This window comes from Helicoverpa armigera, chromosome 3, assembly GCF_030705265.1.
Source record: "Helicoverpa armigera isolate CAAS_96S chromosome 3, ASM3070526v1, whole genome shotgun sequence".
In the NCBI taxonomy this organism is placed as follows: domain Eukaryota; kingdom Metazoa; phylum Arthropoda; class Insecta; order Lepidoptera; family Noctuidae; genus Helicoverpa; species Helicoverpa armigera.
In genome coordinates this window covers 3,908,847-3,931,966 of record NC_087122.1, presented here as the reverse complement: position 1 = coordinate 3,931,966, position 23,120 = coordinate 3,908,847, and the positions used below count along the sequence as shown (strand labels likewise).

Below are 23,120 nucleotides of genomic sequence, written 5' to 3'. Positions count from 1 at the left end.
AAATAATTCGTATTCACAAAAATTAAAGCCACATTCATTTATATAGCTTTCCGCGAAATAATTACTAACATTCGTAGATATGTAGGTAAGGTTGTCATTCATCAAAACTTCTGAACTGCTTAGCGCATGCTAAGTACCATTTGCAAAAATCTCTATAGACAGTTCAAACTGTCTTAAAGGTATCAATCAAAAAATAAAATATGATTAGGACAACTAACCGTTCAAACCCAATAATAATAATATCTAATAAGCCCCACATCTGAGGCGGATGACGGGGAGTAGCGACCCCGCGGGTCTATATATCCGAGTGCTCCGGGGAGAGTATACTGTCCCCCATCTCCGGCCTGCCGGAGTGAAGGTCTCCCGCCTCTTGGCTTGCCTTCATTGGCCGACCAGAGTGGAGTCGCTAGAGCAGGGTTAGCAGCCCTGCTCGGAGGGTAGGTGCCTCATGGTAAGTGGCGAGTGGGCCGGTGATGCTGGACCCACAGGGAGCGCGTGATCTGCGTTTAAAGTCCGCCGAGGTATCCTCACCCTTCAGCCGCTCATGTACCTGTTGCCCTCTTGTTGCGATTTAGCGACTGATTTCCGGGGGCCCAGTAAGTGAGGTGGCGAGTCTCCACCTGCCATTTTAACATGTATTTTATACATTGTCATCGGCAGGTGCCATAATTCCTCATCATCATCATCCTCCGAGCCTTTTTTCCCAACTATGTTGGGGTCGGCTTCCAGTCTAACCGGATTCAGCTGAGTACCAGTACTTTACAAGAAGCGACTGCCTATCTGACCTCCTCAAACCAGTTACCCAGGCAACCCAATACCCCTTGGTTAGACTGGTGTGAGACTTACTGGCTTTTGACTACCCGTAACGACTGCCAAGGATGTTCAAGGATAGCCGGGACCCACAGTTTAACGTGCCATCCGAAACACAGTCATTGGTGTCATTGCAGGATACACTTAGAAAGTACATACAAACTTAGAAAAGTTGCATTGGTACTGGAATCGAACCCGCGTCCTCATACTTGAGAGGTTGGCCCACCAGGCCACCACGACTTTTTTTCTGGGTGCCATAGTTCCTAAAGTTTCGTATATCCTAATCCACTAGCATCCCAACGCAATAGCCCAAGTAGTTTTATCCATAGATAACAATACTTTAGCACAGAACCGGAGATTGTCCTTGGATTCATTTCTATAGTAGGTATATATGTATGTCGCAGGGATGTGATAAAAACGGGGATTTGATCAATTCCCTAAGGGATTTGATCAAATCACGGAGGATTTTAAAATAACAACATGATTTTATCTTTTCCCTAAACAAATCTAGTGAATTGAACAAATCCCTAAATTGGTTCAGTGAAATGACAAAAAACATGTCAGTTCTTGTCTTGTGCCTGAAAGAAATTCCTTTATGTAATTCACGATGCCACTAATCAGCTACATATTTTAATAAGTGATTATAACAAATAGGCATATCATACGCAACTAAAATATTTCTCTATGTTAAAATAACAACATGATTTTATCTTTTCACTAAACAAATCTAGTGAATTGAACAAATCCCTAAATTGGCTCAGTGAAATGACAAAAATAATTTTGCTGTGATATTTTAAAGGTTTATTTGGTAAGATATACCTACATAATTATGATAATCAGGTGTGTGTAATACAATTGATATAAAAAATCACCATTACTCAGAACAATATTTATTTTGAAAGAATGAACAAAAAATTCTTTAAAAAATATTTTAGTTGCTAAACACTTATTAAAACTTACATATAGCTGATTTGTGGCATCGTGAATTACATGAAACATTATTTTTCTTACAGGCACATCTATTCGTTTTGCATCGTGCGTGACAGACACCTACGACTTGCCTAGTGTTTGCAAGCGCGACCCAAATAAGAACTGACATGTTTTGTCATTTCACTGAACCAGTTTAGGGATTTGTTAAATTACTAGATTTGTTTAGGGAAAAGATAAAATCGTGTTGTTATTTTAACATCCTCCGTGATTTCATCAAATCCCTTAGGGAATTGATCAAATCCCCGTTTTTATCATATCCCTGCGACATATATACAGGGATAATCGTCGGTTTTGTGTCACCATTTCATTAAAGTTGTCTCAAAAGGGCGTTTTAAATTTTCTTGCTGCATCTGATGTTGTGTGTGTGGACCCTTGATTTACAGCTATTTCGCAGAAATGCAGTTATTTCGAACAAAAAGCGTAGTGTAAGAACAGTAAATTTTTGTTTGCGACAAATTGTAATCCAAGCGTAGTAGAAACAAAGGCTAGTGCTAGACCTACTTGTACCCAAAGCGGTAGATCTTAATCGAATGGCGGAGGCCTACAGCGGCCAATATATACTTGAAAAAATACTCGTAGGAAGTGTATACTCATAGAAAACAGGGGATTTAACCATTAAGACACATATGAATTGAATCGAATAACGTGACTGTGTACGTGCATCTAGAACCAGCAGAGTAAAATTTACCCCTAAGAAAAAGCTTAAAAGAAACGCAGTTTTATGAACAAACGTAGTCTAAACCTTAAATATGTTTGTTCTAGACAGTTATCAATATTGTAAAAGTCCCGATATTAGCTATTTATTCGCATTTTGTACTGTAAAACACAAAATATCCTCATTATGACGAGTTTAGGAGCAACTTTTGAGCATGTCCCAGTAGTCGTCATAATAATTGTAAAATTGACGGGTTTTGGGTCAAATGGGAGTTTTGAAGTACCAATAGATGTCACATTAAAAAAATAGATCTTCTATGTTAAAAGTATTCCAAATTGCATATTACACCGCTAGCAAATAAACTTAAATATCCAATTAAACAAAGAAACATACCACAGACCCCACTGGAGTTATGTAAATCAAAACACAAAACCACGTGCTGAGTTTCACTTTTGACAGCTGAACTTCACGAAAAAACGATTTTGTTAGGGCACACACGTTTCAAATAACATATCTTAGAAGCCGTGACTGTTAAAACCCCGTATTGTTATTTCAATTGTGCAATATATTATCAAGAATATGTTGATATATAAACCGGCCCATTTTAAGTTCAGTAGAAAATAATAATAAAAGTTTTAAGATTAATTGACGACTATTGGGGCATGACGACTTCACCCGCGTTTACCTTATTGTTTGTTTACAAACTGCGGCAAGTAATTTTGCGACAAACTATTTGCATTGAACAAATTCTATGCTTATCGGCGTATGCTTGAAGATATATTTTTTTCTGTACTATATAAAACAAGCTGTTTTCTGCTGTTTCACTCGCGTCCCGTGAAAACTATTTCCCATATCCGCGTAACAAATAGCCGATGTTAGCCGGCCATGGTGTAGCTCCAATTTGAAAGAATTTTCAAATCGTTTCAGTAGTTTTGGGTCCTTAAGGTACATAGAAAAAGAAAATTATTATGTATTGCGATGTATGCCGAAATATCACATCCAGGTAGCTGGTTTGTTGACCATAACAAGTTGAGATTGTCCTAGAAAGAGCTCTGAGAGACCAACTAAGAGGAATTGAATATTCCGCTACATGTCAACATTTTACTAGCCATAAAATATTTCCCATAATTCAAAATGTAACACATGGTAGCTAAACTGTATTTTCCTAACAATGTAACTATTCCGGTTCTGTACAAATACCGCTTTTCAATAAGCTTTTACATTCTCGGGGCCGCTCGGGCTGAAAGCAACGTGAAAGTCGACAACACAGAACATAAGTTAACTTTCTGCATTGCAACATAAAACATTTACTTATTAACATTGAAACCTTACCATAACGAGAGCCGTTTGAATGGTGCTGCTATAGACGTTGTCAATACCTTGGTGAAAAGTGATAGGGAAGTTTACTGTTATTACCAGCAATGGCGGCTCCGAATTAAAATTCTATAGTTTTATGCCGCTTTAGGCATTTTTTGTTATAAAGTTAATAGCTTATTACCAGTATACCAGTATCGATTTCATCGGGGTTTGGTTAAGTTTTCTTAAATAGAACAAGAGTGGCGGTTAGGGAGGGCTTCAGGTTCACACTGAGAAAACATAGGCGTGAGTTGCACTGCGCATTGCTCAGTGCTTGTATGCACCGGTTTTCATGCATTAATACCTACATAAATAGACATATAACGGAACAACACAAATACAAAACACCCCGGGCTTCTTTGGAGTGCTGGCCCTAAGCTTGTTTCAGGTTTCAGTCACAGTAACTCTTTTTCAACAATTCCTCCAGCTCCAGTAATTTCAGTATTCAGGTTAACAACTAAGTATATTGGTAAGGTTAATTACCTACTTATTTTACTACGAATCGCTACAGTTACAAATTGGAAGTACCTAACCCGTATGATTGAACTCTTATCAATATGTAAAGCTTGTTTATTTTACCTATATGTATTTTTAATTTGTGTTGATAAGTAGGTAACTTTTTACATTAGTTTGCCCTAAATACAAAAAAAAAACATTCTGACTTTGGAGTACCTACTTATAATTTAATTAGGTATTCAGATAGACTTTCACGTTAATAAACAATACTAAATAATACGAAATAACAGAATTTAATTTCATCATAACATACAAGCAAGATTAATAGTAATGTAGGATGCGTGTTAAAACACAATAATATACAATAAGTACCTACTTACTCGTACATATGTAAAACAAAATGGCGACAAATTATACTGATGTAATATAATTGTCAACTTTCATTCCTACACAACGCAAATGTACGATAAACTGAACAGGGGTTTCCGTAGTAGATATAGATTTAGTTATCCGAGTCTTAATTAGTAATTACACTTGTTTATGTTCATTTGCCCTTATAAAGAACAAAGTGAAAAGCACTTAAGAATTTCCCTTCTTTAATTAATTTCTGAAAGTTAAAATACCTATACAGCGGCGGCCCTAGCCATTGCGAGGCTACGTGCGGCAGGACTATGCGAGGCCCTTTGTCCTGCGTGAAAAGTCTGTTTTGCGAGCTAGGAGTTTTTTTCTTGTCAATAGAATTGGAAAATAAAGCACCCGCGAGCGAAGCGAGCGCGAAAATTTTTGAGTTTTGGGACATAAAAGTACTCTAAATATGTTAGAATGAACAGTACCGACAAGTGAACAGCCGCGAGCGTAGCGAGCGCGAATTTTTTTAAATTGCTTGTTTAAGGACTGTCAAATTAAACTCGGAATTAAGCACAAATAAAAAGAATCCGTGACTGGATCGAGAGCCAGTTGTTTTTGTTACTTTGGTGTTCCAACTTTTTGTTAAATTGAGAACTCAAAAAGTAAACGGAGATGAATTATAGGTATATAATTTTCAATTATATTTTTTTTATATTAGTGTGGGCTGTAGCGCGAGGCCCCCCCAAGCGCGAGGCCCTGTGCGAAGGCACAGTTCGCACACCCCTAGGGCCGCCACTGTACCTATATAAGTTCTGAATTTACCAACCCGCTATTACCAAGCGTGGTGCTTACCTAACGCTCAATCCTTCTCGATGTGAAAGGTCTGTGCCCAGCAGTGGGACAGAAAGGCTGATGATGATGAATTAATTTCACGAATGCAGGTCTATATCCCTCAAACTAAAGTCAAAAGATGTTCTTTGCACAAAGGCGATTATCATAAGTGAGACGTTGATTTTCATGAATTGAAATCGTGCGTTAAAGTTCAGATCTGGGCCATTCTATCTAAGTGCTCGTATTAAATGTTTATTTTCTAATTCTAAAAGCACACAGTCATTAACTTTCTTGATTCATGCGTAGCCTTATTGTTATAGATATAGCTTACTTTTGATGAGTATTTATGATCACCTGTCGGCTACCTATATGGCCTGTTTGGATGCGCAAGCGACGGATGGCGGGGGCGCGGTCAACGATCGCTGGCGGGTCGACGCACCTTCGGGGCCTTGCATCGGCCTTCTTGGTGCAACCCTCATGACTTTGAGTAGGTTCTTACCAGTCAATTGTTTAGCTTGTATTTTAAACTTTTTTCGTAGTTAGTAGTTCGAATAAGGATACGGTTCTTAGAGTAGAATTGATTTGCGTTTACATTTTTTCTGAAAGTGAAAAAGTGATGTGTTCCTTAGAGAAGTTAAAGATCCGCAGTTAGTCAACTACCTATATCTTAGTACCTACAATATAAAATGTTCTTTCTGAAGCAAATCTACATAATTTCAACCATTATAGCATTTATCCTGAAGATTATGCTTTGCAATGCATGACTCTTTGCCCATAACGGCCAGTTTCAAATCACCAATTCGCATTAGCTATGAGCACTTGTCTGTTCAAACAATATATGTAAATTATTTAACACTTAATAAATATTGGTTCTGCCGAACATAAACGTCTGTTTTTTATTTCCAATAGAATAACCATTTAGCTGTCTGCTCGAGCGCAACAAAACAGACATCTCTATGACCGCGATAGCAATGAGCTAAAGGTGAAGGATCGGAGTTTCATAAGTAGGTAAGCATGGGCGTAGCCACACTGGGGCAAGCTGGGGCACTTGCCCCACCCTGGGCCCTGGCTCTGACCTATAAGATGTCTGATTAAACAATGTTTTTTTTACTAACTCTAACTAACAACATCAACAATCATATGTACTATCCGTAAGTTATTGCACAAAAAAATTGACGACTTTGAAAAGAGCGCGATTAAAACAAAATGCACGCTCGAGTTCCCGAACGTGCGCGGTGCGCGCGTCATTTGAAAGCGAGCCGTATTCCCTAAAAGTTGCTGCGTAAAAATAGTTGCTATGTGGCGTAGCGAGCCGAGCCGTCCATCTAATCCAAAAAATAATGCATTGAAGGAGATGGAACTGGTAAATGTGATCAAAATTTCGGAAATGCAATTTTATCCTAGAGTAAAAACCGTGCTCGCTATTTTGCTTGCCCAGCCATGTACGACCTGTACAATAGAACGATCGTTTAGCACAGTGGTTCTTAGCCGGTGTATCTATGCGAGCGAGGGGCTTTTCGTATGGACGTAAATCGGGTGTGTCGTATTTAGTCCCCCCATTCATAAAATTGTATATTTGGACGACATTTTACGTAGTTTTTGGATTTGAGTCTTAAAAAATAATTAAAATTCCGCGCTCGCTTCGCTCGCGTATTCAGAAACTATATTATTTTTGCATTTGTCAACAAACAAAAAGTTAAGTACGTTTGGCCTAAATTTTACGTAATATTTGGTATAAGTTCGATAAAAATTTCGCGCTCGCTTCGCTCGCGTATTCAGAAACTATATTATTTTTGCATTTTTCAACAAACAAAAAGTTAAGTGCGTTTGGGCTAAATTTTACGTAATATTTGGTTTAAGTCCGATAAAAATTTCGCGCTCGCTTCGCTCGCGTATTCAGAAACTACATATATACCCTTACTTTTGGCTTTTGTCCTGTGTGTGATTTTTTATATTCTGTACCTGAAAATATAAACCTCTTAAATTAAGAGATTAACAAGTTTGAGATTAACGGCTCAAGATACAAAAAAATAGGAGGCCCCCCCCCGCCCTCCCCCGGGGGATAGGTTGACTGCTGCCCCACCCTGAGCCCAAAGCTGGCTACGCCCATGTAGGTAAGATAGGTACAATGTCAACATTGGAAACTTATAGATTAATACTTAGCTTGGACAGTCACTGCATGTAAAACACTGCTCGGGTTAGACTGGACGCCGACCCTAACATATGTAGTTGGGAAAAGGCATGTCAGATGACGGCTTAGTAGCTTGACTAATGATAACAGTTATCCCATGCAGAGATCGTAGGGGTAATGGGAGTTGATTACCAAGGAAGTTACTAATATGTTTTCGCAGTTCCAATTGCATCAGTGAGTGTCACGGTTGCAGGATTGAAATTCGAAAGTGTTCTTACGGCGCGGCCTGGAGAACAAAGAGCACCATTCATTTTTCATGTCCAAGAGGGGGCACCCGGGACAGTGTCCCTGTTCTCTCCTAAAATGACCGAAACAAATGGTAGTTTTGTAATAAAAGTGCCATCTGAAATGTTATCGCTTAAACCTGATTGCTACAAATTATGAGGACCCTTGTACCGGTGACGGTTTCTGCATAGTTCATACCTACTCAAATAATCTTCTGCGTGAATAGGTACGTCAATGATAGCCATGGTACCTACAAACTACTCATGGAATCGTTTGTTTTTGCGTATTTTAATGTAATCTAGGCTTTATAAGTTATTTAGTAGCCTTTATTCATGTAAGTTTAGAGGTTGCTACAAAAATGAGGTGGCTACCCCAATAATTCAAAGAACTTTAATTTTTTAACAGAAAATGTTTCAATTTATCTACCAGACGTCTACGCAATTTGATAAGAGTTAAGCTACGTATTAACTTACTGTGGAAAGGTTACCTACGTCTCAGAAGGGAAGTTTATCTTACAAAACTTGTGATGCAGTGACGTGAAACTTTATAGTTATCATCGGAAGAGAATATGAGTGCATTTAATACCTATGCTCTTAGATATTGCAATTTGAAGTGTGTTCAACTTCAGATCCCCAGTACTTTTAATCCTTTATAGATGTGGTTACTCGAGAAGTTATTCCAATTTTACTGATGGGGTATCTCACTACAAGTTTCGTTATATTCTGTCAAAAACTTAATATCTACTGAAGGGAATAATACTCGGTTTCCCCTGAAACGTGATAACTTTTTAACAGCAGAATGGAAAATCGACAAATTATTTATTTTAGCAAAAGATCGTGGTACCTACCTATGTTTTCCTGACCAACCGCGCCTTGACAATTGAAAAACACTGCAAATATTGCAAGTTAATTGAATTAAATGTTTTGACTTTGAATTAAGAATATGCAAAGACGGAACAATAGCAAAACAACTCAAAACAACTAGTCTAATTGTTTTATCTAGTGGAGGATTTTCAAACCGCAATAAAACCATTATTTAATTAAATTACTTCAGCCGTGGGAAGTTAGTGTTGATTTACGAGTATCGCGAATTATTTCCAGGGTTTGTAGAGGTACATGAAATAATTATATCATACCTAATTCAAGTAGCTGTTTTTGTTGCTGCACTTTTTTAGCGGGAAATCATGGAATGACCTCACCCGTTGTGGGAGCAGCGTGCCTCACTATGTTCCTTCTAGAGCCCTTTATGAACCAGGGCCGCGTTAACTCTTTCGGACAACACCGCAATCCAGAAGTTTTCGGCTCTGCATCTTGAGACGGCTAAGCGTGTTCTTCACGAATATCCTTTTCTAGTGGAGTAGTGAACACATGCGCAAAATGTTTGTAGCTACTGTTTTTATGAAAACCAACAAAAGTTTATGCTATGATATCACATCAAGAGGACACAGACGCGAGGGATCAATTTAATTGCTACCAAGAAAAGAGTATGTTACTTGTTGTATGTTTGTCCTTTATTTACAAACATAACTTCAGTTCCAAACCCTAGAGAGTCGAAAAACTAGTTTATTTGTAAAAACGTTTAAGGAATAATAACATCGGCCTTAGATATATAAAATTATACACTAGACTTTCAAAAGTAATCCTTCAACTTCAATCTATGAAATAATATAACGCCTAAGAAATCAGGATATTTGGATTCACGGAAACAATAAAAGCTCAAATCTTCCTAGGTTGTAAATTGTTTAACATGTTGATGGATTGGATAAATATCGAATATTTAGTTTTTTTCTTCATTATTCTTATTATTTATTAATATAATGTTATTGATCGTGAATCCTCATAAATTAGCATAATTATATATCCAGTAATAAACCACACGTACCTAAGTATTATGAAGCTGGTTTTGATTTGTTAAGTATTAGGTACCTAGTTCACGTTTAACCGTGATGTTTAAATAGGTACGAAACAACTACATTATGACTGACAGAAGGTGATATAAGTACCGACTACACAAGTTATTGTTCATATAGTCCGGTTAAGCAGTACACGGCCTCCTAGACTGAACTGCGAGATGCCATAACAAAAAAAAAAATATATTGTTCATTTTATACTGTGATACAGGTCGTCGTCATCGTGTCAACCGAAAGATGTCCACTGCTGAACCAAGGGCTCCCCCGAGGTGCGCCAATTTGGTGGATCTTCAGCAACCTGTATCCACAACTTCCCGCTTTGATAGTTACTATTTTTAGCAGGTACCTATTTTTAAATATAAAAAATGTGAAAACGCTTTTAACCTGTTTACGTATGTGCTCTCATCTAAGCAGGAACTTAAAACCTAAGCTTTAGGCGAGAAGCTTGCGTGCGCAATCAGGGCTATATTTATTTCGCAATTCCAGGGAACGATTTTATTCAAAGAACTACACAACTATCTTTTGTATTTTATTGAAACTTCTCAGAATATCACATTAAAATCCTGACCATTTAATGTAGAATGTAATTAATTGGCTAGGTTGGCCGACGATAACCCTTCGGCTGACTTTGATATTCCTCGATTATAATAATTGAACTAAATTATTGTTGTTTGAAAACATAATGGATATTAAAACGCGGTTATTCTTGGACTGAATGGAGTTCGTGCATGATATTTAAATGCGCATGTACTGAGTTATTTATAGAATGTTGAGATAACGTAATTAGCCAGTTGAACTGTAGACAAAAAGACAGTTAACATCTTTTGAAAAGAATATGGTATACAGGAGTATAATATTTTGTTAAATCAAAATTAAAATCAAAACTCATTTATTCAAACATGGCTGCAAAACAGCACTTTTCGAACGTCAAAAAATAAAAATACATAAGACAGCCCCCAAAACGCCCACCCTTCGCCACTTCCTATATGTTATCCTCAAATGTTGTTGATAATTAATTTTTAATTAGGTTTCATCAAAATACAATTGCACTCGTATGAAATAATTAAGCTAGCTCTTTAAGACTTTATACGAGTGCAGTTTAGGTAATATAGTAGAGGTACCTAAGGTATAATTATCAAAGATTAGCTACATCAAGAACATTGGTTCTTGCTTGGCTGTGAAATCGAAAAGCATATTCAGCTCAAACAGTTCCACAGGGTAACAACAACAGTATTGTATATTTTGTCAGCTGAGGTCCTCCTATAAGACTAAAATGTAATTTTGAACTTCATATCAATTTTAAGCTGATACGCCTACAAGTTTATAACGAGCGATCACTATTAATCCCACAGCGTAGATAAGCTATTCTTAACGTTGCAGGCGCTTAATTATCATACTTTCAGTAGGCGTTAGGAAGCTGCTAGTAATATGTATCTGTTAGCATCTATATATATATATATAAGTAGGTTGCTTCTAAAAACAATTAAACCTCTTCTATCCCAAATTAAATGTACCCTATATTGCGACCAGCATTGCCGATTGATTGTACCGAATCATAGCCTAGAAAGCCTAGGTATAAAGCAATGCTACGAATTCTGAGTAATCGATTCAGGCTAGTACTACTGTATTTTGGCCAACAGTCTCGATGGTAAGCGTCTAGGTCGTCACACCATCTCTTCCAGGGCCTACCCCGTCTGCAGTGTCCTGCGGTATCCACTGGATCTACTTTACTGACTTTCGGTAAACGAAAATAGTGTTAGAAAATCTCAGCGCCGGATCTAGGGGGGGGCAAGCCGGGGCCCATGCCCCGGGCGGCAAATTCAGGGGGCGGCAAAATCAGGCGGCTGCCTGATTTTAAATCCTACTTCACAGATTACCATAATAGTTACCTACAGGGCCGTCTTAACCTACGGGGCAGAGTGTGCGAATAACCCGGGCGCCTCAGTCTCAGGGGCGCCGCGGGGCGCCCCACCACCAGGAAATTTCGATGAAATTACACCCGTTTCATAAGGAAGTTCCATTGTATCATGATACTGACAAGCAAAGTCTCTAAAAAAGTCGCTTTCGCTTTATTTAATTGATCATTTTGATTATTTTTCACTTTTAACATCCTCCAACTAAGTGAAAAAAATTTCGCTCGCTACGCTCGCGGCTAAATGACATTTGTGTACTGTTTTTCTGATGGTTTATTATTTTTATTGACGCACCGAATCATGGAACACAAATGGCACTCGCTCTAATCACGGTTTCTTTCTATTTGTACATAATTCCCTGTTTAATTTGTGAGTCTTCAAACAAATAACTTAAAAGAGTTCGGGCTCGCTACGCTCGCGGCTACTTGTTGCTTGACTTTGTATAATGTACCTGCTTAATCAGATACTTTTGTGTCGTAGACTCAAAAAATTTCGCGCTCGCTTCGCTCGCGCAATATTACACAGACATTGCTTTCATGGGCGTAGCCACACTAGGGCAAGCTGGGGCACTTGCATACATTTTACGCAGTTTTTGGTTTTAAGTGTTAAAAAATAATTAAAATTTCGCGCTCGCTTCGCTCGCGTATTCAGAAACTATACTATTTCTGTGTTTGTCAAGAAACAAAAAGTTAGGTTAGGGCTAAATTTTGCGTAATATTTGGTTTAAGTCCGATAAAAATTTCACGCTCGCTTCGCTCGCGTATTCAGAAACTGAATGCCCTTGTTTTTGCATTTGTCAACAAACAAAAAGTTTAGTACGTTTGGGCTAAATTTTAGGTAATATTTGGTTTAAGTCCGATGAAAATTTCGCTCTCGCTTCGCTCGCGTATTCAGAAACTATATGCCCTCATTTTTGCATTTGTCAACAAACAAATTGTTAAGTACGTTTGGGCTAAATTTTACGTAATATTTGGTTTAAATCCGATAAAAATTTCACGCTCGCTTCGCTCGCGTATTCAGAAACTGAATGCCCTTGTTTTTGCATTTGTCAACAAACAAAAAGTTTAGTACGTTTGGGCTAAATTTTACGTAATATTTGGTTTAAGTCCGATGAAAATTTCGCTCTCGCTTCGCTCACGTATTCAGAAACTATATGCCCTCATTTTTGCATTTGTCAACAAACAAATTGTTAAGTACGTTTGGGCTAAATTTTACGTAATATTTGGTTTAAATACGATAAAAATTTCGCGCTCGCTTCGCTCGCGTATTTAGAAACTATATGCCCTTGCTTTTGGCTCTTGTCCTGTGTGTGATTGTTTATTTTCTGTCCCTGAAAATATAAACCTCTCAAATTAAGAGATTAACAAGTTTGATATTAACGGCTCAAGATACAAAAAATTGGAGGGCCCCCGCCCTCCCCCGGGGGATAGGTTGACTGCTGCCCCACCCTGAGCCCAAAGCTGGCTACGCCCAGGATTACCTTGTTGACTTCATAGGTCAAATCCACGCTGTCTTACATTTTATAAATCAAACATAGCAAAAAAAAAATTTATGGAGTCCTAAAAACAAAAAAGTTTGCGCCTCCGACTGCTTGTTACTTTATAGCGCTTTTTAAAACTTATTAGCTTTTTGTGTACATTAATCTGTCTCGACTTTCATAACATAAACCTGGCCAACTGTTTGAGCCTACAATGATTTGGACACATTTTTTTAAGTCCTTTACCTACCAAAAAAGTGACTTTCGTTGGTGGAAAAAAGCATAAATAGGCGGGGCGGCATTTTTCAGTTTTTGCCCCGCCTAAAAAAAAATGAAGATCCGGGGCTGGAAAATCTGTTTAGACGGGAGAGAAATATTAATTCAGTACCTAGTTACTCAGCTAGATTATTAGTAGGTAAATACTAAAATAAAACTATGTAATTAAATAAATACGCGATTTTTACAATCTTTGAAAGTACGTACAGAAACGGAGCATGAGAAACTCCATAGCAACTCTCTCAATCAGGACTGTTCAATGAACTCATAATTGTTTTTTGAATACAAATGACCAATTTCTACTGTGATTAAAGTCTTTAGAGCAAGTTTGTAAATGTATTTAGAAATTAAGAAATAGCTATCTAACTGGTTATTTTAATTATTTTTAATGGTCTCGTAAAAAATAGAGTTCATTCGTATTTGGCCATTTTCTGGAAAATCTGATGTTAGTTTTTCCTTTTTGGGAGATACAAAAATGTTTCTACGGTTTCCAAAAATAAAATTGTGCACTACAAATACCTACTAATCTCACAAAAATATGGAACAAGTTTTTTCTAAAGAATTTCCTTCAAAAGGTATTTTGTCTAACTTACACGTGCTTAAGTTATTTCTCAACATTTCAAGTTATGCTCCAAGTTATTTAACATCAGGATTTTCCTACAACTTTGTGGTTTTTACAATAATAATCGCACATTCTTGTTTACTTCGCACCGATGTTACTGAGAATCATGATATTGTGTAGTAAATAGGTATCAGGTGTAGTAATTATTGATGAGATCAGGGTGAACGCCTCTTATTAGATAAAACCATAGATTTAGCATCCCATTTGTTTGATAGATCGGCAATACGTGATAGATAACTATATGAGTCCAAAAAGCGGACACTCTTGTGGCATGCTGACTGTTGAGGCTCATTTATCTAAAATGCAAAAACAAAAACACAATCGATAGTTTAAAAAAACTTTTTTAATGTTCAATTATCACAATGAAAATTTACCATAAATACCGATTTTAAAGTGTAAGAAAGCAGGATATATCTAGACACACGAAAAGTCACTGACTGATGTATTAAAATTTTGGCCACATTAAAAATCACTCGATTGCCGATCTATCTACTATTCTATATCTATGGGTAAAATAAAACAATGTAAGTAATTGATCGCTATATTGTTATCGTTGGTTTTTTCAAAGGAGTCCAGCCAGCCTTATGGTCACGAGAAGTGATGATCAATCAGTTATCCGCCATCTTGAAATTATGACGTCATATAAAACCCATCAGACCTTTGTATGAAGTCAGCACGACTTTATATATAACCTTTTTGTGTAAAACCTTATATTGTTTTTTTCTGTGTTTATGGCTATAAATATTAATTGTTATAAAAATATAAAATTATGTTTGAGCTAAGAATAAGAATGACGTTAGAATATTAATAACCTTATTGAGGAAAAATTGCGATGACCTTTTAATTTTAAGTCAAATATAATTTATAGTGTTAATTTTATATTTGTTTACTGCGGAGTTAATAATATTGGTGTTTGCTAAATATAAAAGGCTCCTCTGTTTTTTGTATGTTTTCTTATATTTCAACAGGAAAAATATCTATGTACAAGTATCTAAGTAACTCATCAAGTCATCAAAGCGAATCATGTTTAACTCAACAAAAAATTAATACAATTAGCTCATGATAGTCTACATTGTATTATTGTATAATCATCGAGGTTTTTTATTCACGACTACAAAAAAAAAACAAGAAAACAACGTTCTCACGTTGGTATTTGAAGATTGAACCCATGACCTTAAGCCTAAAATAGTAAATATAGCTATATGAGCTAACTAGCCATTTCCCGCGGTTTCACCCACACCCCTTGAGAACTCTTGCTCGCACCCGGATCAAATATAACCTACGTACTGTTCTTTCGAAGCCTTTAGGGACACACACAAACAAAACAATTGTTCCTCTATATACTAATACTATGTATGTATGTATGTATGTAATACTATGTAGGTAGTAGTATATGTACTCAAGTGAAATAAAACAAACAAATAAGTAAAAAAAAAACTGTATTTCGATCACTTATCAATATTACAAGTATATGCATGTAACAATAGGTTTTTCTGGCAGAAGTTATACCTAACAACATATTACTTGAAGCTGATAATCAACAGTTTGACTCTTACCTAATATTATGGCATCTTTAAGTAATAGTGAAAAAGTAATATAACAAAACATTTGACTATATCGAAACATTTACACCTGAATAAACCTTCTCACAGAATTTTCAGAAAGGAAAGTCAAAACAAAGTTAAGTTGGTCTATTGATTCACAAACTAGTAATTTCACAATGAATTTTCTCAAGTACATTAAGTAAATTGTTGTTCAATAACTTGTCTATAATTACATGTATATAGAATAGGTTGTAATTAAAGCTATTTGGTGTGTAGCGAATATCGTCCGGTCACCGTATAATCACAGCTTGTACATTGCACTTCGATACACTACTGCTTTTCATGTTGGTAGTACTCCGAAGTTAGCGTTTCTTGCTGAAATACAAAATAATAATATGTTTAAAATTTGCACAGGTTTCATAAAAAAGTGGCAGCTATAGAACTATCATCACATTTTCTGTTCATATCTATATTGCTTAGATTTTCGAAGGAAATAGGCATGATTTGAAAAATGTCTTGTATGCTTTGCTAGTATAGGTAGGTAAATATATTTAATGATCTTTAATTTTTCTCTAATATACTTACATACGTCTTTCAATAAAAACGTCTCAAAAGAACATATCATGAAGTCAGTGCGCTGACTTCAATTTGTCAGTCATTGTCTCTGTGTCAGGACAAATTCATTTACTAGCCCTCTTTGATAACAGCAAAGTCGATCATATAGTAATATTTTCGGCAATGTCATTTGATCATAACCTAGCGGTTTAAAAAGTATTATATTCACAGTCGTTAATCGTTTTACCCAGTCTAATTTTAAGTGAGAATTTATAATTATAAAAAGTAAAGTTCCCTTACCCATATCCACCGGCATTAGCAGTAGCCGTGGCAGTAGCGGTAGCCGTTGCTGTGGCGGTACCACCTCCATAGCCGCCTTGACCTCCACATCCACCACCGCATCCGCCATGTCCACCGTAACCTCCTCCATTTCCACCGTAACCTCCGTTGCCTCCGTAACCGCCATTGCCTCCATAGCCGCCGCCATTGCCGCCGTAGCCGCCGCCGCCTCCGTAGCCACCGCCGCCGCCGCCGCCTCCGCCGCCACCGCCTCCGTAGCCACCTCCGAAGCCGCCTCCGAAGCCACCGCCGCCGCCACCTCCGTAGCCGCCGCCGCCTCCGTAGCCTCCGTTTCCACCACCGTAACCGCCGTCATAGCCGCCACCGTGGTGATGGCCGCCACCATGACCTGGAACATAAATGTACATCAGTATGACATATTGAGAAAAGTTAATGCCTTATTGGTAAGTCAAAAATTTAGGATTGTTGGTTGGATCACTGACAACGTATAATTTAAGATTGCAAAGTCAACGCACTATTAGATCATGTACTGGTCATGTATGAAGCATCGTTAATTATAATATACATACATATGGATAATATACAATATGCAAAAGCAGCACTACTGTTGCGGGTACTTTTATCGTTGAATTTGGAACATGAAGTAGACTACACTCGAGAATGACGGAAACATCTATTTCTGAATTTCCAGAAAAACTGGTTAAATAACATGCCTTAATTCCAAAAAAAATTGAAGTTTCTTGCTCCCTAATTTATTTCGCAAAAAAGCGTTCTAAAAGCTCAAGACAGTGCGCGCAAAAAGCTGTGCGGTGCATACCCTGTTCTTTCACCACTTTAACAATGATTGTTTTGGATGGTTCTTCGTAGCCGCCACCGTAGCCCCCGTGGCCACCGCCGTAGCCTCCTCCGTAGCCCCCTCCGTAGCCACCTCCGTAGCCCCCATCGTAGCCACCCCCATGACCCCCGCCAAAACCACCGATGTCAATTCCACCACCGAAGGAGATGCCTCCTCCTCCCAGACCTAAGAGTTTCTTCTTCAGCAAGTGACGTTTCTGCCTGTTCAATGTTCCAGGCTGCTCTTGATCTTCAAGTTTCTGCGAACAAACAATTAAAATCAATTATTGTGTTCACGTATGCGTAGGTACCAAGAAAAGCCGGTCGGTATTTTAAACTTGAACTTATAAATATGTAAACAAGTTTGCTAACGTGTTTAGTCGACTGTTTATTATTTAATAGCTTAATAACCTACTTGTAATATGAGCATTTTAAGAACCAGTATCTTCTGGTTTTATAACTATTATATCAATTTGCATCATCTTAATTAGTATGAAAACGTCCAGACAACTTCAAGCTAGGTCTTGTAGAATGTAGCACATAAACAGGGTTTGTTTTAGTGAAAATTGCAGTAAGTCGTCTAACGACAGTTAATGAATAGTTGTGGTCTGGTATTATCTGGACGGCATGTATCTATAGATAGTCATTAACGATCACGTTTGGGTCCATGACATCTGCTGTTGACCGTAACGGTGACTGGGTGTAATTATGAATTAGCACTGAAAATTATAGGGGATGACATTCAATACGTTCAAGTTCTTCATGTTCCTACCTCTCTTTTGTTTTTTTACTAGCACACCCGTTTTGGTTGCGCCCTGGATATGCATGTATGCTTGAACCATCTATATGAATTATATATTTTCATGAAAACCGCATGAAAATCTGTTCAGTAGATAGATATTGATATTAACTTTGTTTTTATTGTAAAGTAGTGATTTAAGAGTTTGTAAACCCTGCAAACTTATTCCGAAACTGGTAAATTATTTTCGGGCTCTTAAAAATAAAACTGTACCCAAAAATATTTTGGATCTTCTCATGGCAACAACACAAGAACTCAGCAATAATTACCTGAACGTAAATAGGCTTCGGGTTTCCTTTTAAGGACTTAGCCTCGGGCTCCAGTCGCGCATACTGCGGGTTTGCCTGAGCAAGGAGTACGAGTATTGGGAACTGCCTTGACCTCGTCGTGTCGTGCGTCCTAGAGTCCCGGGGCGGGGCCAAAACCGGCGAAACGAGGACCACTCGCTCCCCAGCGTCCAAAGAATTGTCTCGTATTGACGGCACAGCCGCCGCCAGCGCTGAAAGCGCCAGCACGCTCACTACCACACTACTGTATCCCATCGCGATCACTGACGCAGGACCAACAAAGCAAACCTATTTATATGACGCGGTTTTCCTGCGGCCGCTGCGACGTCATGGACCGCCTACAACTGCCAGTCTGAGGGATCACTTCGCGGAACGCTCGATTCCCACGATGACGTTGACAAACGGATAAGTACGATTGTTTCCAATATGATGCGAATATATCATGTTTGTGTATCAGTTATTTCGATACATACGAAACAAAAAGTGCAAGTACTTGTGGTTGGACGAGAAAAACGTGATGTTACACGCCTGCCAATTTGCAGAGTCCATGCACGTATTAAGCTGGTTATTCCCATAAACCGGATGCTTCGCTGTGTGTGTTTGGATACATACTTAATAACAGCGAACAGGTTCTTTAAGGTTTTTTTGTGGCAGATTACGAAGATGGCTCTTTTGTTACATACGAAGGCATAGATTTTAAACGTTCAGTTTACAAACAAGTTTTGGTTTTAAGATTTGAATAATTAAAATAAATTGACGTGAGCTGCGAATTCAAATTACGTCGGATTTATAAACTAAGTATGAAGCGAATTAATAACAGGAAAAGTGTCTAAAAATCTATAGAAACTTTATGAAAAAAGCTTCAGGTATAACAAACTCAGAAAATCAAAAACAAAACTTTGTAAGGATGTATCCCGTTTGCATCCATGTTTCACTTTTAAACTACTAGTTGGATTTTGATGAATCTTACAGTAGTACAGGCTTATATATCAGATTAACAATAAGAAGTAGTTTCCCAAGGACCGCGGGTCCGACCTAGCTGCTAAATAAACAAACAATTTATTATTGTTGCTTGAAAGGCAAGAAGAAGTTATTAAGAACTTCCAAGTATACAAAGTAACAAATGATGCTTAAGCCAATAAAAATTACACACAAACAATGGGGTATTTCTATCTAATTACTTGTATTACTCGCGCTTTCTTAGTATCAGTTAACTTCAAAATAATGATACCTCAATTAATACATTTTCTTCACCATTTACTATCCATCCTCCGAGCCTTTTTCCCTGTATGTTGGGGTTACGGGTAGTCAGAAGCCAGTAAGTCTGACACCAGTCTACCCAAGCGGTATTGGGTTGCCCGGGTAACTGGGTTGAGGGGGTCAGATAGGGCAGTCGCTCCTTGTAAAGCACTAGTTCTCAGCTGAATCCAGTGAGACTGGAAGCCGACTCCAACATACTTATTTGGTAAAAGGATCATAAAAACAATACGAGCAGGAAGTAAACGTAAACAAAAATAAACGTATTAATGATTCATTTTTTAAGCTACCTCATCTTCAATCATAATTATGCCTACAGATTCAATTATGAAGGAAAAGGTAAATTACCTGACCTCTGTGTTTACACAAGGGAAAATGAAACTAGTTTTCATGTAAATAGAGCTTTATTTTCAGTAACAAGTGTAAACTTTTATTACGTTTTGTGATTTTGTCTCGATATAGTCTATAATCTTCTTGATTGTAAGACATACGGGTTGTTTGCAATGGGCGTTATGTAGTTGTCATCTGTGAAAGAATAATAATAAATATTAAACTTGTATTTAATCTATGCTAATATTATAAAGCTAAACAGTTTGTTTGAACGCGCTAATCTCAGGAATTTTTTGAGTGATTTGAATAAATCTTTCAGTGTTAAATAGCCCATTTATCATAGAACGCTATGGCTATTTTTTATCTGGATGCGGGCAGTAGTTTCCAAGGAACACGGGTGAAACCAATGGCGGTAACTAGTTATCAATATTTACTTGAAAACTGCCGTTGTTACCAAGGACGCCAAATTGTTTTAAGTATATCTTATGAATATTTATAGTTTGCTTAAAATTATTTTAAAAATCCCCGAGTTTATGGCGATAAAATTATAATTATACAGTGTCATGGAAATTCCTATTTTAATGCATAATTATATCATCGCTGTAAGTAGAAAAATAATAATTAATAAGCTTGATTTCATTGTTGTTTGTTTTTTATAGAAAACACATAGGTGTGTATTATGTTATGTGTATTACATACTTCATATGTTATCATAGCTTTTTTACTCGAAGAAGTTAGATGAAAAGCACCAAGTATTCTTTAAAAATATATTATTGTTATTCAATATTCAGTTTTGACTTCCCTACGCTATTGTTATAGGTATGTAAAGATATCCAATTTATTTGAAAAATGTAAATTTACCTGTTTTCTCACTTTCTAGTTTCTTGGTATCATGATAATAGATGCATAATACGTATTATAAACCTATAATCGATGTAAGTATAATAATGTTTAGTTGTAAATGAAAACCAATAGATAATGGGATTCCACACACTATCAATAAAAAATGAGAAGGCTTTGTACACCATGCGAATGCTATTCGTATGGGAATTCCTATGACACACTTGAAGAGTTCATGGTATAAGAAAAAACATATTTTCTATAGATAATTTTTCCATAGGTGGATTATGTATTTCCAATGGGATTGTTTATTTGCAATAATTGTAAAAGCTATAATGAAAAGTGCGTACCCCTGTCGTTCCGCCATTAAAAGAGAATTTTTTTCTTCTTCTTTGATTTTTGTTTACAGCTACTGTCCAGCTGCCTGTCTGCAGCAAAATATTTATAATGTCAGAAGATAATTACCCAAACTAAAAAGGTACCTACCCTACTGACTCATCAAGCTTAGTCAAAATGTCAAGTATACTTGCACCATTTAACTATAACGATAACCAAACCATATAACCAGCCGTATACTTTCCGCCCATTATTGGTCAAATTGCCAATTTGACAACTGAAAATAGTTCGGTTATCGTTGAAGCTACATGGTTCTATTCATCGTTAGTATCATACTTAGGTACCAACTGCATTTTTTTTATATGACACACTAGCCGTTTTCCCGCGGTTTCACCCGCGTCCCGTGGGAGCTACTGCCCGCACCGGGATAAAATATATGTTACTCGCAGATAATATGGCTTTCTAATGGTGAAAGAACATTTAAAATCGGTCCATTCGTTTTGAGTTTATCCATTACAAACAAAAAACAAACAAACAAAGTTTTCATCTTTATAATATTAGTATAGATTATGTGTTATATCACAAAATGTTAAAACCTCTTTTCTTTTTAATGACTTATTACCTGGCATATTGACCACTACAGTGGGTGCTCTATTGGCGCCATAAGAAGATCCTTGAGCTGCATAAGTGTTGGGAACTCCATACGAATATCCTGGCACTTTATAGGTATTACTTGGAGCTGAAAAGGTAAAAATAAATTAGGTATTAAAAATGGGAAATGTGTCTTGACATAATTTTAAAGCAGAAACCCAAAAAAACAATGACACGATACAAAGTGCCTAATTGATTTTTACAAAACTACATTTTCCTTGTGTTAAATTTCTTCAGTTTTAGAGTCCACATATCAAGCCTATTTCTACGAACGAGCACCAAATAATGTTGCGGTTTTGATCAACATACTTGAACAATTCTATGGAGAACTTGCGTAACTCCGGTCTATCTCAAAAAGAGACAGTTTTCTTTCTTTTACTTTTATCATCTTAGAGATGATTAGATGCAACTGGCATGCAGTTCTCTGTATGAGTATAATAGATTAATTGTGACATGTTTATATGCAGAAAAGAATCAAAGGTTAAGGTGAAGATCAATACTAACAATTAAGTTATTGTTCTCACGACCTTTCAACATCTTGAACATGTTTTATCACACGGATTTACCAGACTCCTAACTTTAGAACATACTATCTTCGTTCACTTTGTTCTTCACCATTAGGTAGACATTTAGTTAATATGGCATAGTTATTTTTAAGTTCTTTTTTTGGATTTTCTCATGTTATGATACATTTTGACTTACCTCCATTGACTATAACGCTAGGTTGAGCCGGAGTTTGCATATAATTCTTGTAACCTGTAATTTCAAAACAATTGTAGTAATTAAGAAACATCGCTTTAATTAAGACAAAACATACTTAATTTATTTTATTTTCTATGCAGTTTCATTAAAGCAGATGCATAAATTAGATGTAAAGTAATATTATTCTGGGTAATAAATGCACCGAATTTTGGGCTAAGACTTCATCTTTTTAAAAATACCATAATATTTTATCTAAAGAAACAGTAAACCTGTTTTAAAAATAATAAAAATGAAACTAGAAAAGTACGCCGACGTAATTCTATCTATTGCATAATAATAAGGTGATATTTTGTTCTTAAATAAAAATACATATTTACCTAATATAGGAGACTGACGTTTCAACCGGCTATGCGAACCTGTATGCAAAAGTATAGGTAATTTTTCAAGAATGCTCAAATGTTTTTATTAACTGGATATCAACATTACAAAAACATTTAGGGTCCAAAACAAAAAATATCAATTACTGTTTGATTTGATTTTGTTACACATAAGAACATATTATCCAGTTTACCTGTTCATAACTGAAAAGTACTCTCTTTTGTCGGACACTGGGAAAACTATGAACA

General features: G+C 36.8%; 1 protein-coding gene and 1 long non-coding RNA gene across 3 annotated transcripts; both read right to left on the bottom strand.

The window, feature by feature from the left end:
• Nucleotides 1–15,481: 15,481 nt before the first annotated feature.
• Nucleotides 15,482–18,674, bottom strand: LOC110383824 (uncharacterized). Of its 2 annotated transcripts, none has more exons than XM_021344735.3 (4): nucleotides 18,361–18,674; nucleotides 17,276–17,552; nucleotides 16,459–16,846; nucleotides 15,482–15,978 (listed from the first exon to the last, which is right to left on the bottom strand). In XM_021344735.3, the coding sequence occupies exons 1-4, from the start codon at nucleotides 18,631–18,633 to the stop codon at nucleotides 15,966–15,968; spliced, it is 951 nt and encodes a 316-aa protein (XP_021200410.2). In that variant the 5' UTR covers nucleotides 18,634–18,674; the 3' UTR covers nucleotides 15,482–15,965. The 2 variants fall into 2 exon arrangements, with proteins under 2 accessions (XP_021200410.2, XP_021200411.2); XM_021344736.3 differs by having other exon boundaries at nucleotides 17,480–17,552.
• Nucleotides 18,675–20,020: 1,346 nt separating this feature from the next.
• On the bottom strand, nucleotides 20,021–22,921 carry LOC110383795 (uncharacterized). Its single transcript, XR_010278196.1, has 4 exons — nucleotides 22,872–22,921; nucleotides 22,495–22,548; nucleotides 21,764–21,880; nucleotides 20,021–20,160 (listed from the first exon to the last, which is right to left on the bottom strand). It is a non-coding gene; the product is annotated as an uncharacterized LOC110383795 (long non-coding RNA).
• Nucleotides 22,922–23,120: the final 199 nt, after the last annotated feature.

Bases quoted from the DNA above. Each gene is read 5' to 3' on its own strand.
- LOC110383824 (XM_021344735.3), bottom strand. From the start codon at position 18,633: ATGGGATACAGTAGTGTGGTAGTGAGCGTGCTGGCGCTTTCAGCGCTG. The intron at 17,553-18,360 runs GTAATTATTGCT...GTTTGTTCGCAG, and splicing joins CGAAGCCTATTTACGTTCAG to AAACTTGAAGATCAAGAGCA. The intron at 16,847-17,275 runs GTATGCACCGCA...TTTATGTTCCAG, and splicing joins TAAAGTGGTGAAAGAACAGG to GTCATGGTGGCGGCCATCAC.